This window comes from Plasmodium vinckei, assembly GCF_900681995.1.
Source record: "Plasmodium vinckei vinckei genome assembly, chromosome: PVVCY_10".
In the NCBI taxonomy this organism is placed as follows: domain Eukaryota; phylum Apicomplexa; class Aconoidasida; order Haemosporida; family Plasmodiidae; genus Plasmodium; species Plasmodium vinckei.
The window spans coordinates 302412-321616 of NC_051302.1; the positions used below are offsets into that span (position 1 = coordinate 302412).

The 19205-nt window shown below is 24.9% G+C and overlaps 6 protein-coding genes across 6 annotated transcripts; 3 read left to right on the top strand and 3 right to left on the bottom strand.

The window, feature by feature from the left end:
- Nucleotides 1-727: 727 nt before the first annotated feature.
- Nucleotides 728-3861, top strand: PVVCY_1000740 (heat shock protein 90, putative; the record flags this gene model as incomplete). The annotated part of the gene is made up of 2 exons (XM_037634414.1): nucleotides 728-2071; nucleotides 3055-3861. The coding sequence occupies 2 exons, from the start codon at nucleotides 728-730 to the stop codon at nucleotides 3859-3861; spliced, it is 2151 nt and encodes a 716-aa protein (XP_037490513.1).
- Nucleotides 3862-4920: 1059 nt separating this feature from the next.
- On the bottom strand, nucleotides 4921-6142 carry PVVCY_1000750 (RNA-binding protein, putative; the record flags this gene model as incomplete). Its single annotated transcript, XM_037634415.1, has 4 exons — nucleotides 4921-5388; nucleotides 5491-5645; nucleotides 5802-5900; nucleotides 6022-6142. 4 exons carry the CDS (start codon nucleotides 6140-6142, stop codon nucleotides 4921-4923), a joined length of 843 nt encoding a protein of 280 aa, XP_037490514.1.
- A 1623-nt stretch (nucleotides 6143-7765) lies between these two features.
- Nucleotides 7766-11974, bottom strand: PVVCY_1000760 (kinesin-8, putative; the record flags this gene model as incomplete). Its single annotated transcript, XM_037634416.1, has 1 exon — nucleotides 7766-11974. The coding sequence occupies one exon, from the start codon at nucleotides 11972-11974 to the stop codon at nucleotides 7766-7768; it is 4209 nt and encodes a 1402-aa protein (XP_037490515.1).
- Nucleotides 11975-13439: 1465 nt separating this feature from the next.
- PVVCY_1000770 (ubiquitin-conjugating enzyme, putative) lies at nucleotides 13440-14066 on the bottom strand (the record flags this gene model as incomplete). The annotated part of the gene is made up of 2 exons (XM_037634417.1): nucleotides 13440-13496; nucleotides 13641-14066. The coding sequence occupies 2 exons, from the start codon at nucleotides 14064-14066 to the stop codon at nucleotides 13440-13442; spliced, it is 483 nt and encodes a 160-aa protein (XP_037490516.1).
- Nucleotides 14067-14964: 898 nt separating this feature from the next.
- On the top strand, nucleotides 14965-17361 carry PVVCY_1000780 (conserved Plasmodium protein, unknown function; the record flags this gene model as incomplete). Its single annotated transcript, XM_037634418.1, has 1 exon — nucleotides 14965-17361. The coding sequence occupies one exon, from the start codon at nucleotides 14965-14967 to the stop codon at nucleotides 17359-17361; it is 2397 nt and encodes a 798-aa protein (XP_037490517.1).
- Nucleotides 17362-18541: 1180 nt separating this feature from the next.
- PVVCY_1000790 (E3 ubiquitin-protein ligase RBX1, putative) lies at nucleotides 18542-18865 on the top strand (the record flags this gene model as incomplete). Its single annotated transcript, XM_037634419.1, has 1 exon — nucleotides 18542-18865. One exon carries the CDS (start codon nucleotides 18542-18544, stop codon nucleotides 18863-18865), a length of 324 nt encoding a protein of 107 aa, XP_037490518.1.
- Nucleotides 18866-19205: the final 340 nt, after the last annotated feature.

The window sequence follows — 19205 nt, forward strand, 5'->3', positions numbered from 1 at the left end:
AATTAAGATTATATAGATATGATATGCTAGTATATTTAATTACGCGTATAATATATATTCCTTTTTCCTATGTACTTGGTTTAAAATTGGAAAAAATGGCCCCGTGGCAAGGGGCTAATGGGGCTTGGATATTTAATAGTCACAAATTATAGTGGTATTTTGGTTATCATAATTGCAGCACTTTTATTCTACATATACATTTATTATGTAAAAAAGCTATGCAAAAAACCATCTTGTATTTTTTATATTAAATTAATACTTTAATTTATGTATTAAAAAAAAAGGCACATTAATTTTTTTCTGCATATGTAAGATACTATTTAAAAAAATAATTAAATTAAAATAAATTTATTATAGTATATAATAAAAAATACAAAATTTTAATAAAATAAAATTTCCCACTTTGAATTAAGAAAATATTTTAATTAATTATCATAAAGATATATTTTATATAAATTTATACTACATTTTTTTAATATATTAATTTTTGTTCCCATTCTGCTGTTGAAAAATATTTATATATTTATAAATATATATAAGGCGATATTTCACCAACATAATAACATACAAATAAATAAAATATTATATTTTTTATTTTGTACGATTTTTTACCCTCAGTTAAACGCGTTTATTTATTCTACATATATAAACTGTTATATACAATAGGGCACACCTTTTCCCACATTAAATTTAATAAAATTTTTTATTTAATAATATTATCTAAACAATGTCAAAAGAAACATTTGCATTCAATGCCGATATTAGGCAATTGATGAGTTTAATCATCAACACTTTCTACAGCAACAAAGAAATTTTCTTAAGAGAACTTATTAGCAATGCTAGTGATGCTCTTGACAAAATAAGATATGAATCAATCACTGATACTCAGAAACTCCAAGCCGAGCCTGAATTTTTCATTAGAATCATTCCAGATAAGACCAATAACACTTTAACTATTGAAGATTCTGGTATTGGTATGACAAAAAATGATTTAATAAATAATTTAGGTACTATTGCCAGATCCGGTACTAAGGCTTTTATGGAAGCTATCCAAGCAAGTGGAGATATATCTATGATTGGTCAATTTGGTGTTGGTTTTTATTCTGCTTACCTTGTTGCTGATCATGTCGTAGTTATATCAAAAAATAATGATGACGAACAATATGTATGGGAATCCGCTGCAGGTGGTTCATTTACTGTAACAAAAGATGAAACCAATGAAAAAATTGGCAGAGGTACAAAAATTATATTACACTTAAAAGAAGATCAATTAGAATATTTAGAAGAAAAGAGAATTAAAGATTTAGTAAAAAAACACTCCGAATTTATTTCTTTCCCAATTAAATTATACTGTGAAAGACAAAATGAAAAAGAAATTACCGAATCTGAAGATGAAGAAGCACAAGACGGTGAAAAAAAAGAAGGTGAAGATGCTGAAAAGAAAGAAGATGGAGAAGACAGACCAAAAGTTGAAGATGTCACTGAAGAATTAGAAAATGAAGAAAAGAAAAAGAAAGAAAAGAAAAAAAAGAAAATCCACACTGTTGAACATGAATGGGAAGAATTAAATAAACAAAAACCATTATGGATGAGAAAACCAGAAGAAGTCACTAACGAAGAATATGCAAGCTTCTATAAATCATTAACTAATGATTGGGAAGATCACTTAGCTGTTAAACATTTCTCAGTTGAAGGACAACTTGAATTTAAAGCTTTATTATTTATTCCAAAAAGAGCACCTTTCGATATGTTTGAAAATAGAAAAAAAAGAAATAACATTAAATTATATGTACGTAGAGTTTTTATTATGGATGATTGTGAAGAAATTATTCCAGAATGGCTTAACTTTGTTAAGGGTGTTGTCGATTCAGAAGATTTACCACTTAATATTTCAAGAGAATCATTACAACAAAATAAAATATTAAAAGTTATCAAAAAAAATCTTATCAAAAAATGCTTAGATATGTTTGCAGAATTAGCAGAAAACAAAGATAACTATAAGAAATTTTATGAACAATTCAGCAAAAACTTGAAGTTAGGTATCCACGAAGACAATGCCAACAGAGCAAAGGTAATTTATTCGCAATGAATAATCTTCTATATGCCTTATTTATGTTACATTTGTTACTATTTTGCTATATATACTAGTATGAATTATATGCTCATATTTTTATTCGCAAATGGGGATATATATAAGGCATACATGCAAGGAATTAGCATATATACATCACTATCACATTTTGTAAACTTAATGTGGTAAAAGTTTATCATATATTATTAAAGAAGGCTTTATATGCCTTTATTTTTACTATTATCAAGTTTAATTTGCCAACATTTGGAAAGTTGCTTAGTTGAGGTTTCAGCGTGTGTTTTCTCATACCCCTCACGAAGCATTTGGGATAATGCACATGCATTGCCTTACCCATACCTATACAAATATGGCAGATTTCACTTTTATTCCAAATTTAATTACATATATGCAAAAATAATATGAATATCACTCTTTGTGATATACGTATTAAAAATTCAAATGCATGTGTGTCCAGACGTTTGGAATAATAAAATTTATAAAGCATTAATGTAATTACTCAAAGTGTTATATTTTGAGTAATTAACTAAACATTAGTGTTTTATAAAATCGCTTATTACCTTGGCATGCATTTATTGTTCATTTTTTCGTTTTTACGATTTAAATGAATAAGACGGCAAAAAACGTTTAAAATTTTTTGAACGGCCATGATAATTAAATGCATTGAGTCATAAAAGCGAAACAATATATATATGCACATTCAAAATCTTCATGTATTCCCAATATATTTGATAATTGAAATAAAAATATACTATCCATTTTTATGGCATGAGAAATAAAAGGGAGGGTTTTATTTTCTGATTCGAAAAAAAACGAATCAAAATGAAATTACCTTCTTCATAATATTTCAATTATCCCCGTTGTCATGGAATTTTTTGTCTGTGTATTGTTTGATGTTCTTTTATTTTTTTCCATTGAAATAAATACCATATTTTATATTTTTTTAATTTGTTCCCCTTTTATAGATTACTGAATTATTAAGATTCCAAACCTCCAAATCCGGAGATGAAATGATTGGATTAAAAGATTATGTTGACAGAATGAAAGACAACCAAAAAGACATTTACTATATTACAGGAGAATCTATCAATGCAGTATCCAACTCACCATTTTTAGAGGCATTGACAAAGAGAGGATTTGAAGTTATATATATGGTTGACCCAATTGATGAATATGCAGTACAACAATTAAAAGATTTCGATGGTAAAAAATTGAAATGCTGTACTAAAGAAGGATTAGATATTGAAGACTCTGAAGAAGCAAAGAAAAGCTTTGAAACTTTGAAAGCTGAATATGAAGGATTATGTAAAGTAATTAAAGATGTATTACACGAAAAAGTAGAGAAAGTTGTAGTTGGACAAAGAATTACAGATTCTCCATGTGTTTTAGTTACATCTGAATTTGGATGGTCAGCAAATATGGAAAGAATTATGAAAGCACAAGCATTAAGAGATAATTCTATGACTAGCTATATGTTGTCAAAGAAAATTATGGAAATCAATGCAAGACACCCAATTATTACAGCCTTAAAACAAAAGGCCGATGCAGATAAGTCCGACAAAACCGTCAAAGATTTAATCTGGTTATTATTCGATACATCTCTTTTGACATCTGGTTTTGCTCTTGAAGAACCAACCACATTCTCAAAAAGAATACATAGAATGATTAAATTAGGCTTATCAATAGATGAAGATGATAATAACGATATCGAATTACCACCCCTCGAAGAAACTATTGAAGGTGCTGATTCAAAAATGGAAGAAGTAGATTAAGCAAATAAAATTTAGAGAGAATATATATATCATAAGTATGTATATTTTCTAAAGTATATTTGCATAACTTCTCTCTTTATTGTACACTTTAAGATTGTCTTTAAAAAAAAGAAATATCATGTCTATAGCCTTATATATATGCATATGCACGTGTATATGTAAGTGTATAATTTGTGTGTATATTTCTGTATGTAATTACGCACATATATATTCTTATGTTGCATGCCGCGCATATTATTGTAGTATATAAAATGCAGAACATATTGATATGTGGGAATGAAAACTCCAAACTATACATCAATGAAAAAAAACAAAAATAATTAATTACATTTCTATAAATATTATTATATACTTATGTATGCATATTGTTATATGTCTCATACTTTGTGTTTTGTGCATAGTATATTATCCATTTATTTTTAGAAAATAAAATATAAAATAAATTAACTTTAGAGCAAATTCGGAAAATATTTAACATTATAATAATTTAAAAATATATATAATGAAATATTATTTAATTAAATAAACCAATTAATTGATATCTTCGTTTATGTAAATTATTTAGAAAAAACAGAGGAATATCTGTGTAAAAATAATTCTATATATTTTTAGGCATATATAAATAGTTCGGTATTTTATATAAATAAAGTGTTAAAATGCGGGGGAAAACTTTATATCGTTTACTTTTAAAAAATGATACTTTATATAAAATGCAATTAAAATAATTTAAAAGTAAACAAAATATGGTTTATTTTACACAAAAAAATATAAATGAAATATAAAAACAAAACAAACATACGTAGATGTAAATTTTCAAAGTTAAAATTGTTCATGCAATGATAGTAGGCATGCTTTGACGCAAGCATAAATGATAAAGGTTTAAAAAAAAGTAGGGGTAGTATAATAAGAAATTTTATCATTTTCACTTACTATGCATTTATAGTAAATTTTACATACGATATATATTATCAAAAATATATGTATTCATATGGATGCATATTTATCTTCCTTCATCATCATACATTGCTCACTCATAGTCAGATGCTACACAATTAGAGCTTATTCTTTATCTCTTTTTCTATCTCGTTCTCTATCTCCATCTCTATCTCTATTTCTTTTCCTATCTCTATGCCTATCTCTGTCTTTTTCATGGTCCCTTTTTCTATCTCTATATCGGTCTCTTTCTCTATCCCTTTCATCATATCCTTTGGTGTCGTATTCTCTTTTATTCCTATGTGTTTTTGACGATTTTTTAGATTTTTTATGTTCACTTTCTCTGTTTTTATTTCCATCTGAAGAATATGAGTCACTACCATCTTTTTTTTTTTTATCTCTATCTCCTTTTATTAACTTTTCAAAATTCATTGACCATAATTCGTCTTCATCCATTAGTTTTTGTTGGCTATATTTATTATGATTATTATTGAGCTTTTCAAAAGCTTTTGATAATTTTATTTCACTTTCGACTACATTATATACTCCTATACCTTGGCCTTCTGCACCGGTTGGTTTGTATTTGTCCATTTCCTGTGAAGCAATTAAAGTTAAAAAAATTTATAGTTTTTCAAGTTAAATATAATGAAAAAATATATAGCTATACATATGTATATTTGCACATGTATGTATTACATCATTTTCCATATATTTTTGTGGGAGCCTGTAATTTAATATGTGATCAACTACTAGTGGTCTATCTAAAAGTTTGAACCCATTGAAATTATCTACTGCTAATATTGTACTTCTCTGGTCTTCATATGCCAAGAAACAATATCCTTTTGATTTTCCTAAACCAAAAAAAAAGTCGTAAATAAAGATAGTATGAAATCGGAATACCCTCAACAATTGCAGTGTGCAATGATAGCAATTATAAACAAATAAGTATATGCATTTATAAAACTGTCCTCTTTGTTGTAATTTCACTGTTAAATTAACTAGCGTACCTGTTTCCTTATCTCGAACCAAATTAACATCTATGGGTTCTCCAAATTGTGAAAATACGATCACGATATCCCCCTCAGTTAATCGGTTATCCAAGTTACCTATGTATCAAGCATAAACATTAATAAAAGTATCATGTTTAAATTTTTGCATATTAACAGAACATATGCATATATTTATTTTTTCGAAAGTGTTTATTACAAAATTTTATTTATGTGATACCTATGTAAATATAACTAGACTCCTTATACTGGTCATGCCATGAAGCATTAGTTGTGCCAAGATTTTTCAATTCTGTTTCATTTAATTTTTCTATACTCTTTATTTTATCAAATATACCCATGTTTTCTTTTGTATGCGTATTTCTATTATTTTTTTATTATTAAAAAAATTATATGCATATATAACTGCGCTTATTCATGATCAAATAATTAATTTTTGTTCATATATGTGTAGAAACTTATCTCTATTGCTGTAAAATGCCTGTTTGCTATAAGACACACTAAATCCTTTATACATGTGGTGAAAATGAAGAATTCATGTTAATATTGTAATATATTCATATGTAGGCATCTTTAAATGCCAAATATTACATAATTATGAAATTAACTTAAAAAAATTTCCTATCATTTATAGATAATATATTCGAAGTATATTTTTAGTTTCCTTTGTTTTTTATAAAAGTGCGCCAATTCCTTATATTTTTCTGTAACTTTAAAAGAAAAGCCTTTTATTTACTATCATTAAACTGGTATACATTTGTTTTGCTATTTTCCTCATTCCCTTTTTTGTATTTTCTTATCCATATTCGTATAAAAATAATAAAAAAATCGATGAAAATAATAACCAATCGTTTTTTTATGTCATATATATTTTTTTAAGGAAATAAAAAAATAAAAATTATATTAATTATAAATTGTAATATTTTAAAATAATAAATGAGTTACATTTAAATTATTTCTTTAAATATACAAGTTTATAAAAAAACGAAAAAGATGTCCCCTTTACATTTAATAATAAAATATTAAGCGGATATGCATAAATATACATAAAAATACAACATAATAAATATTCAATGAAACTACTGACTATATATATTGCATGCACATTTCTTATTTGTTTTTGTTCCTTTAAGAATTAAAAAATAAGAAAATAATAATAATTAATGAATGAATATATAATATAGTATGATAATAAAATTAATAAAAGAAAAAAAGTAAAAGAAAAAAGATAAGCATTAATTTAAAATAGACCATTTATTTAACACTGATTTTACATATAAAAAATATTCTTTAAAAGATTAATATTTTATTAAGGCAATATTAAATAATGCATATATTTTTCACATAAACATATTTTTACTTTGTTCTTAAAAAAAAGTGGAAAATTTTATTTTCACATTTAAAAACAAAAGATATTTGAAGGGGAGTATGCACATCAAAATTGATCAACTTGGTAGTGACTGTATAACACATCTCCCATATAAATAGTTATATGATATATACACACGTGTTCATTGCTTGCACCTTGAACAAAGCAATTCTATTATCACTATTATGGTTATCTAATTTTGTGTTTGCTTTTTTGTTATTCGTAACACACATAGCTTCTTACGACGAAATACGTAGTATTAGTCTCTTAGAAATTTAAAAGAAAATTGTAATCCCCTAAATTTGCACACATTCATATATATTTTATGCAATTTAAAAATACTTGATTCCTTTTTATCCCCTCTTCTCAAGAATCATAATGTCCAATGGGTTGCTTGTTTGCTACAACTTTGTTCGTTAAAAATGTTTCTTCATAGCTATCTTTATCCTAGTTCCTTAATTTGATCCATCTTATTGATATTACTTTATTTCATATCATGACTATATTAATCGGGTATACCTTTTTCATTGTTTCTATTTTTTCTGAAGACATAAACATTAATTCGCACTCCAAATTACCGTGTTGTTACTCTTCGCTATTTATTCTTAACTTTCTGCTTTTTGAGTATTAAATTTTCATCTGTATTTTCATATTTATTGTTTTCGTCAACCAAAGCAAACCCTCTTTTGTTTTCTTTATAGTCAATATTATTTTTCATCATTTGTTCCGTATAGTTTTTATAGAAATTTAAAATATGATTAGATGAATTAACCATATCGTTATTATTATTATCATCGTTGTCATTGTCGCTAACTGTTGTTTCATTCGTTTCCATCATTTTAAACATGTTTACATCTATAGTAGCCAACGGACGTACATCCTGAAATTCATCAGGCACATTGTCTAAATTTGATTCTGTTGAATTATCTTTTGCCTCCATATTAATATTGCTTGTATCTTTTATTGTTATTTCCTTATTATTTATATTTTGATTATTTAGAATATTATTATTACTTATATTAATATTACTCTTTATAATATCAGCTGAAATATCTTTGATATTTGGTTTTCCGTCTAAAATAAAATTATTTGCAAGTATGTTATTTTGCAACAATAGTTGAGCCATATTATTTTGCAGTATTGGTAAATGCGAAGATCCATCTATTTGTTTATTTATTGTATTAAAAAAAATAGAATTTTGCATATCCGTCAGATTATTATGAAACGTTTGTAGCTGGCCTTCTTCTGCAATTGTGCTTGGAAATTTTAGGTAGGGTTTGTCCTTATTATTTATATCATATGCTTTATCAATACTTTTACCAAATATTTCATCATCTCTTTTTTCGTTTGTTTTTGTAACAATTTTTCCATATATTTTTTTAACATTTCCTCTAGAATTTCCCACACTATTCCCCTTAGCAAGTCCCTTAGGTATCTCCTTAGTAATTCCCTTAACATTTTTTTTATTACCATCCATGTTATTACTCATTGAATTTTCTACATGCTTGACTACATTTCTCTTAGGATAAGTTTTTTTTGGTACAATTTTTTTATTATTTATTTCGTTTTTATTTTTTTCACCAAAATTATCGTTAAATATCACTTTTTGGGAATTATTTTTATCTTCTTGTACATTTGTATTTATTTCATTACACTTAATAGCATTGTAGTTCAAATTGTTTTTGCATTTTACAGACATGTTTTCATTGCTTAAGTTGTTCTCACAATATTCCTCCTCTTTATTTATGTTAAATTCACTGTTTTCAAAATTACTTTTTAGATAATTTTCTGAATTGTTTGCATCACATATTGAAATTTGGTTTCCTTCCATGTTCCCATTTTTATTATCTTGACCATTTGAACTGGTAAGGAAATCATTTTTCATATTATGTGATTCAACATTGTAGGAAGTCCCATCAGTATAATGGGTATTATCAACTGTACTATTGCTTGGCCCTATATTGTCTACTATATTATTACTTGAGCAAACTGTATTTACGGTGGTATTATTGAGCATACCTGCATCAGTTTCCCCGTTACTTGACATAATTTCATTTTCTATACTTTGTTGCGAGAAAACTCGGTTAAGCAAATCCATCAATTTCTCATTTCCCTCATTTAAAATACTAAAATTTGTATTATGAATAAAATAATTAAGATTTCGATGGATATTCGAATCAAATATATTTATAAAATTTTTGTCATCATCATCATTCATAGAATCAATTTTATTTTTTGCTTCATCTAACTTAATTTTTATTAATTGCTCATAAATAGATATATCTTGTTTTAATCCTAAAATAGATACATTTTCTATTGTGTTTTCTTTTTTTTGATAACATGAATGTATAATTTTATATAAACAGAATAGATTTTTTAATCGAAAATAAAACTCTCTAAGAGATTTATGCTTTATTAATAATGAATCATATTCTTTTTGCAAGACATAATTTTTTTTTAAAATTTTTTCAATATCAGTCTCTTTATTATCATTAGTTTGTACAGTTGCACATAGTTTTATATTTCGTGCTCTAAATGCATATTTTAGGGTATTATTAGATTCTTGGAAACATTTCCTAGAAGGATTAATATTAGCTATCATAACAACTAAACAATTTCCTTCTAATGAATTTTTTAACAAATGTGTTAGTTTACTGTCTCTGTATTTGACTCTTACTTTTGCTAAATTTCTATTAGATGCTAATGAGTTGATGCAATTAGCTAATGCTAATAATGATTGATTAATATATGAACCTTCTTTAAATCGCTCCCCTTTATTAGATGTAGCACTAGCTCTTTCAGAACCAGCTAAATCAACAAAACATAGTTTTGCTTTATAATTTATTACATTCATATTACTGTCAAGCATTTCATTTAATACATATATTTGTAAAATTGCGTGAGATCTACTAGATACTTTATTAGCTCTAGTAGGTGACATCTTTCTGTTTCGAACTCCTTCATTAATTAATAACATTGCTTGTTCATATGATTGTATTTCTATTTCACATAAATTACTAACTTTAACTTCTGCTACATCTTCTTGTACTTCTAATGTTTTATTTTTTTCCTTTCCTAACAAATCACGTATAGTTTCATTATAGACTTCTAAAAAACTCATGAGTACTTTTACATTTTTACATTTTTTATCTTTTATAATTGTAAATAATTCTAAAAGAGATAATTGAACAATTCCATTCTGATTTTTATCATCTAACATAGTATAAGTTTTTCCTGAGCCGGTTGCTCCATATGCAAAAACTGTGCAATTTATCCCTTTGAAAACATGAGGAATCAAAGGTTTAGATGTATGATAAAATACTTCTTCTTGACTAGCATTCACATCAAAAACTGTATCAAAGACATATGTTGATTGTTTCTTTTTTTGCGATAATAAATATGATTCTTTTTCATTTGTTTTTTCAATAAGTACATAATTATTATTAAAAATTGAAACTATTTTTTCTTCGTCATCAGGAATAGGCCTAATACGCACTGCCACCTTTACATTTGAGTATTCGTTTAGTGTATTAATTAAATTGGAACTATCACATTTTTTTAACCCATTTATATTTATAGTATTATTATTACCAATGTTAACCGTGTCATTAGAATTATTCCCAACTCCACTTTTAGTATTATTGTTTACACCATATGAATATGTTCCCAAATTATTATTATTTCTAGGATAAGAGTTATTTATATTTTTAATATTTATTTGAGGTATATATATACTATCATATATATTTTTAGACGTAATTGGGTATTCATTCATATTCCCCATAAAATTTTTATTATCATTTATGGATAACATATTTTTGGTAATTGTTTTATTCATTTCATATGCATTATTTTTTGTTTCATCACCAATTATGCATATTGTCCTTTGGGGATCAGTGCGCATACAGCTATTCCCTGTGTTGCTAATATTTACATCTGTGTGTGCAACTTCATTTTCCATGGGTTTTCTCTTGATATTTTTATTGTCATTAGAATTTGATATAAAGTTATTGGTTTTATTTGTTTTTACACCGTTTTTATTATTTTCTTTATTTAAATTACAAAATATTTTTAATGTTTGATCATTATAATTTATTATCCTATTTGTATTATTATTAGAACTGTAATTTTTCTTTATGATTTCCCTTTCGTTGCCTTTCCAAAATATTATTGGCGATTTCTTATTTTCCAACTTTTTAATCGCAATATTGCTTCCCCCGATATTATTGTTCCCTAATGTATTACCAATATCACTTATTTTCCCACTCGTATTAACCAAATGTTTTTTATCATCACTTAAATTTTCATAGTTTTTTTTTTTAACAGAATCAATACTCCCGTGTGTAACTTTAGGGGCTTTCTTAGTGGTACTAAATTCAGGAGGTATTCTTAATGTTTTTTTATTGTTATTATCATAGAAATTATTTTCTTCCATATAAGAAATCGTTGAAAGATCAATACCATTATTATTTACATTTTCAAGACGTTTCATATGGCTAATTTTTTTTTTTTTTTTTAATATACTTTTTCGTTCCTTAATATTATGCAAAAAAAAAAAATTTTTTTGTGATTTTCTCTCTATTTCATTTTGTGTGTTTAAAAATAATATATTTTTCTTACTCGAATTATTGCTTGTGTTGCTTGTATTATTTGTGTTATTTGTATTATTTGTATTGCTTGAGCTAATCGTATTATTTTCAATAAATTTCTTATTTTTTTTATTGTAAATATAAACTTTATTTACTTTTTTATTATTTTCGTCATTATTATTCCTTTTTATAACATTTGAAAATTTTCCATTCATTTTACTTTTTATTTATATATTTTTTTTTTCGTCTTGTCACCACCTTGATAATATATTATCAATTTTTTTTAATAAGGATTTTAAATACTCTTTACATATGTATGCTATATGAAAATATGAATAGTGTTATGATAGAATTGTTAAAAAATAATAAAATAAAAATAGCAATATATATATTTAAATATATAACTAAAAAAAGCGAATAACCTCAGGGATGCATATTAGTATATTATATAGCCATATAGCATTTTTATCACTCGCAAATATATAAATATATGTATTAGACACAATACAACAAAATGAAAATGCTGAAAAATAACGAAGGAAATTAGATTCAACTATTCTTATCTTTATTTTTACTATACATTTTCATAAGTTTCAAAATATATATGTATGTACTCTATAAACTCATTAAAAAGGTATACATTGATTTGAAGTATAATTTAGCTTATGCTTATTACTTATATTATACTCGTATTTTATCATTATACCTTCCTTGCATTTTATTACAAATTCAACTTTATCTCAGTCATAATTTAGACATATTTTAGTAATAATTTTCTCGATTTAATTATATAATTTATTATTTTTTTTAAATGATCTTCAATGCCAAACTTATTACTAAATAAGTATATACCTATTAATGTATAGAGAAACACAAAGTAGGAATGTGTAATACACTCTAATTATGCACACTTGTATAACTAATATGCCTCCATATAATCTATACAAAATTAAAGAAATTTTCATTTGCTAAATTATTCAAAATTAATAAATAAATATAGCTGTGTATAACTATAATTGATTATTTTCCTAAATTTTCTTTTCGTCATGCATTTCATTAGCGTATTTCGTATAACTGCTAATAGTTTATTCTAGACAGAGATTTTTAATCATTTTTCCAATATTATTTTTTTATTTTTTCAACATTTTATTATTTTTTTTATTATTTCTTTAAATTAAATTTTCTTTATACAAAACATTTAATAACCATATAATCATAAAAAAAATATATATCTACAAAAAAAATGAATGCTTTATCATATTTTTGTGATTAACACAAAATGATACACAAAAAAAAAGTCATACATGCATGATGAACTAAGATATCGTAAATATGCTAATACATTTTTTATTTTGAATTTTTTTGCTCTTAGGTCTTTTTTTCTGAATTATAAATTGAAGGATATGTGTCCTTCCTTCTCTTATGTAAAAAATAATGCTTGTATAATGAATTATATTTCGCACTTTTTTGTGTGTGTGTACATAAGGATATTTTTTATTCCCAAAAAAATATGAGGTCATCATCAAATTATGTATTCCCGTAATCCGGAATATTTTTCGTTATTTCCGTTATAAGATTGTTTTTTTTATTTGTCTTTTTCTGTATGAGTAATTTTGAATAGCACAGATGCATTTATGCAACTGGGCTTAAGACAAATTTACAAAAAAACGAAAAAAATACTTAATTAAAATCACTATTGTTAAATTTGGGGATTTCCCAGCTATCTTCAACGCACATCTGTAGAAAAAAAATGAAAATAATTAAAAAATAGGTATCAAATAACCAGTAAATAATTAGAAATAGCTACCAAAGAATGAAAATAAAATATGCATATGCTCTTATATGAATTATGCCTTTTTTCTTTATGTTTTTCAATCATACCAAGACTCTCTTGTTGTATAATACTTTGTCTGTCATAAAAATTTTGGCTGCTTCTGGATTTGCTGGTGAAGCCGTATTGGGGTCATTTAATAATGATTGAATTGATGTCAACAATGAAGTAATATCATAAATAGGACTCCATTGATTTTGTAGTATATCTAGACAAATATTTCCATCGGTATATATATTTGGGTGAAACATTTTTGATAAAAATTTAACCTTAGGAGGACTAACTGGATATTCCTCTGAAAAATTAATAATTAAATGAAAAATTCCACATTCCCATATTGTATCTTCTGGGCCTCTTATAATTGAATGGCAGCACATTATGTTATCAGAAAAAGGAGCTGCTTCAAAACTTTTATTTTGCTCCTTGTTTATTTTGTTCAGGTCTTGAATAATTCTTCTTCTTGCAAACGTTGACATTTTTTTTTTTTTTGATGTTATTATATAAATAGTAAAACAAATATATATTTTATATCCAATAATTACCTCCTCATCAAAAAAATACAAATTTTATTATTATGCTTATTTATTTTTCATTTAGGGTATACTATTAATCATTTTATTTTATTCCATTATTTTTATTTGTATAACAACAAGGGGTATTATATTTTTTTGTCCTTATTTTAGAGTTGTTTATACAAATTGTAAATAATAAATAATAAATTTATCTTTTAATTTTTTTTATTCGTTGTATGTAATTTTTATGAAAATGTTGCATTCATATATGTATAGTAAACTTCTATTATTTTTATCCTAAAAATTTTATATATATAATTGAGTATTAATAGCCTTTTTCTTTTTATTTTCAATATTGATTATACATACATATTTTTAATTAAAATATTATAACGCCGTGGTACCGCTTTTTTCCAAAATGCAGGCATAATTATTTAAAATGACAAAGAATAAATTTTAAAATAAAAACGGTTTTGAATTATTTTTATAATTATTCAAATCAGTTATACAAAAGTATACAATACGAAAAATAATTATTTTATTTGAAATATCAAATTTGTGTATTGGTGAAATGGCATATCATTACTTATCATAATATATATATATAACATCATATGCAAGAAATAGAAAAAAAACGATGCATAAAAAATTGTAAGTCATAATATAGATATATAGGCATATACATATAAAATCACAGGAACCATATACCCATGAATATATAAATATATGCATATATGAACTTGTTGGTGGTGAATGGCATGAAGTTTAAGTTATGTATCGAGGTCAAATAGAATTATAGATGATATGGATGCGTTTATTAAAATTTTTCGTGGCTATATTTATGCTCGAAAAAATCAAAAATATGTTTTGCTTGATATATAATAATAATAAAGCTATAAAATATGTATTAAATATAAGACCAAATAATATACATGAAAAAGCGAAATATTTTTATATAAACAGTGATAATATCGTTTATAATACGAGTAAAAAAAATTCCATAAAAAAAAAAAAACTTCTATTTTTATTGTCAAAAAATTTTCATTCCTTTGCCAATAGACAAGCAATCCCTTTTCACATTTTAAAATTAAATAATAATAATACCCAAAGAAATAGGTTATTTCTTTTTGATCACAATTTTAGCAAACTTAAATTGTGTTCACCAAGTTATATAGGTCCCACTAGATCATTTAATTCGATTTTTTTGAATAAAATGGAAGGCGGGGACGATAAATATAAATCTAACTGCAATAATGAAATGACAAATGAAGAAACGAATGACACAAGCGAACAAAACGATAGAATACAAAGTTGTATTCTAAAAAAGAGAGCCAATTTTATCACAGATTTTAACGACGAAAAGGCAAATAAAATTCAAAATACTGATCCAAATTGGGATGAACATGAAATAAAACAAAGCATATCTGACAATGGCTGTAATAATGATTTAAAAAATAACATTTTCACCATTGAAGAATTAGAAGAAATGCGAACAAATAGTAACTACGGAAAAATAGATGATACGGAAAATAATGGATTTAGCGTAGAACTATATTTTGACTATAAAGAGCTAAAGCTTTTGAGAAAAAAAGATGAACCATTAAGTTCGTTAAAAAATAGATTAATATTAAATTTGAACAAATTATACCAAAAACAAAGTAAGCAACTAAATTCTATAAAAAATAATAATGCCAATAAAACAATTGATGGCAATGTGAAATCAGAAAAAGAGAAAGAAAAAACAACTATAGTTAAATTTTATGATAAAGAAAATAATATAATTGATGAAAACTGTATTTTGAAGGATGCTATTGATAAATTAAATTATTTAGTTATAGATGACCATAAAATATCTATATATAAAAATGTATATGATTTAAAAAAAATATATGTATCTATGGATGTGTATGCCAATCATCAAATTATACCAGTTCATTTGCCATTGGGCCAAATGGAAAATTATACTTATTATTGGATTGACACCAATGAGAAAAATGTTTTGAACTCTTGTGATATTTTTTACAAACCAACTAACGATGATATTTCGAAAAAAATCCAACTTGTTATATACGATAAAAAAAACCCTATTTTTTTTCATGTCACTGAAGAAATGGAGGTGAAGTCTAACCCATTTGAAGAGCAGATTAGAATTAAAGAGCAAAGATATTCTGATTTTCTTCCTCAGTCCAATCAATATGATAATAATAATGCTAGAAACACACTTCGTATATTATCATACAATATACTTGCGCCTATATATACAAATACAAAGTATGCATTAGAATATATGTTCAAAAACTTAGATCCTTGTTATTTAAAAACGAACTATCGATCACATTTACTGATTGGAGAGATAAGCCATGACTTTGATATAATAACTTTGCAAGAAGTTAGTGAACATTTACATACAAATTTATTTTATGTATACTTATATGAAAATTATTATTCTTCATATAAACCAAAAAGCCCGAGTGGAAATGATGGGTGCTCCTTATTTGTTAATAAAAAAAAATTTAGTCTTTTAGGATATGAAAACTGTGAATTTAACACAGTTGTAAGAAGTCCCGAATTAAAAAATATATATGATATATTTATAAAATTATCAGATGATCTTGATGAAATTATAAAAGAAATCAAAACAGTATATCAGATTGGTATATTTATGCATAATAATAGCCAAAATATATTTATTATTGCAAACACCCATTTATATTTTCATAGCCTAGCTCAGCATATTAGAGTAATGCAAGTTTATTGTATATTACATGTTTTAGAAAAAATAAAAGATAAGTATAAAGAAAAATACAAAAATAAAGAAATATATGTTATATTAAATGGCGATTTTAATGCAAATTTCGAATCAGAAGTCTTCTCATTCATGCAAGGTAGTGATGTTATGGAAAATTCAAAATTATGGGAAAATGGTAAATTATTTAAAAAGGAATATGACGATTTAGATAAATACCCTACTCTATTTAATGTTGACAATAATTCAACTGACCAAAAAATTAACGGACCATATTTAAATAGAAAAAAATTTTTACCTTTATATTCCGCTTATAAAAAAGTAGATATCTCATATACAAATTGGAATAATAATTTTATTGACGTTTTAGATTATATATTTTTGTCACCTGAACTTAAAGTAAAAAGAGTATTAAAGGATGTAGATAAAAATCTTTTTTATCAATATAAAGGTATTGTATCTCCTTTCAATCCGAGTGATCATTTGTCAATAGCTGCAGAGATAGAGCTATAACATTTTCTTCCAAATTAATATTTTTTCTACACTATTAAATTAGTAATTAATTCGACTCATATCCAGTTTCCACATTCCTATATATATATTCAAATTTAATCATACATGTGTATGTATTCTATGCTTTGTCGTTTCTATTTTATTTTTATAATTTATAAAAATACATTAAATTTTTTATTTTGGTGCGAACTCCATTTGTTTTTATTATATATATTTTGAAATATAACACTAATAAGATAGTCAACTTTGTAGAATATCACCATTTTCCTCACTTTAATGTTAATAAGATATACAATGTCATTCCATTTAATGAGCCTTTGATACCATATCTCTTTTGCGTGCGCCTATATATGTGTGGATACCTATGTTTCCATATATGTACACACATATACATGCTACCGTATTGTTTATACAACTATATCATTTTTTATTAATTTGCATCTCATTTTGTTACAATTATTATTTAAATAGCTATAAGTTTTCCATATTAAGGTTACATAATAGCTGCTGCGCCATACAAACGATATTACTATTTTGGGTTTCGTATTTTAAATAATATTTTCATTTGAAAGTTTCTTTAATATAAAATGTCATTTTTAATAATAATCTATAAAAAATAGATATTGATACACAGATTGCTCTTTTGTGTTTTCGAAGATTTCTAATACTTATTTTTAAGCAAAAGTGTAAACATTGGGAAAAAAAAGAAAATATAATAATAGCCCTTCTTTCAAGCATTTATTTACCTTTTTAAACATTACTTATTATTATATATATATGAAGAAAAACTGAATATTTTTGAATAAAATATACGAAATACGCATTGATATTATTTCTTGCGGTTTTAGGGATGCGTATAAAAAATTGAAAAAATAGTTAAATTAATATACCATTTGCCCCTTTTTAATTTTTATGTTTTTCACTTTATTTTAATTTTATTATTATATTTTGTTAATTGCCATTTCCTTATTTTTTATAAAACTCACGAAAAGTAATACACTAATGAGAATTTCATGTTTGGTACTTTTCCAGCACTATCGTGAAATAATAAAGAGTAATAACAATACGGCAAAACAAATAATAAACAAAGCGAAAAAACCTAACTAAAAGGGAATTCTAATTGATAAAGATATAAATTCATAAGGTAGTAAGTTTGATAAAAGAAAGAAGAATAATTATAATGATTAATAATACACAATCTGAGGACAAAGAAATATTCAAAATTCACAAATGGTCAGCAGTAGCGGCATGGTCTTGGGATATTAGTGTGGACAATTGCGCTATATGTAGAAACCATATAATGGATTTATGCATAGAATGCCAAGCTAAATTAAATGAGCATATAAATGATAAGGATAAAAAAATTGACAAAGAAAACTGTACCGTTGCTTGGGGTGTGTGTAATCATGCTTTTCATTTACATTGCATATCACGATGGATTAAAGCAAGACAAGTTTGCCCTTTAGATAACACTACTTGGGAATTCCAAAAGGCAACAACTTAAAATATTTTTTATTATTGCATTTATCATTAATATGTATATATATTTATTTATGTAATATTCTACGTATTTTGATTATGCATCTCGCTATGTTTTTACCCCATAGTTCTTTTATTTTTATTTCTCTTTCTCATTCTATGACATTTTTTCATGTGTTAAAATATTTTATTTATGTTTTTTGAAATTTATAATTAAAAAAGCACAATATTAAAACAAGAATAACAAAAATTATGAATTATTGATGAGTATAAACGAAAATTATATGTCTATATAAAGGATTATAATAGGGAAAATAAAAAAAATAAATCCATTGTGCATATATCTATGCACATTTAAGCAACAT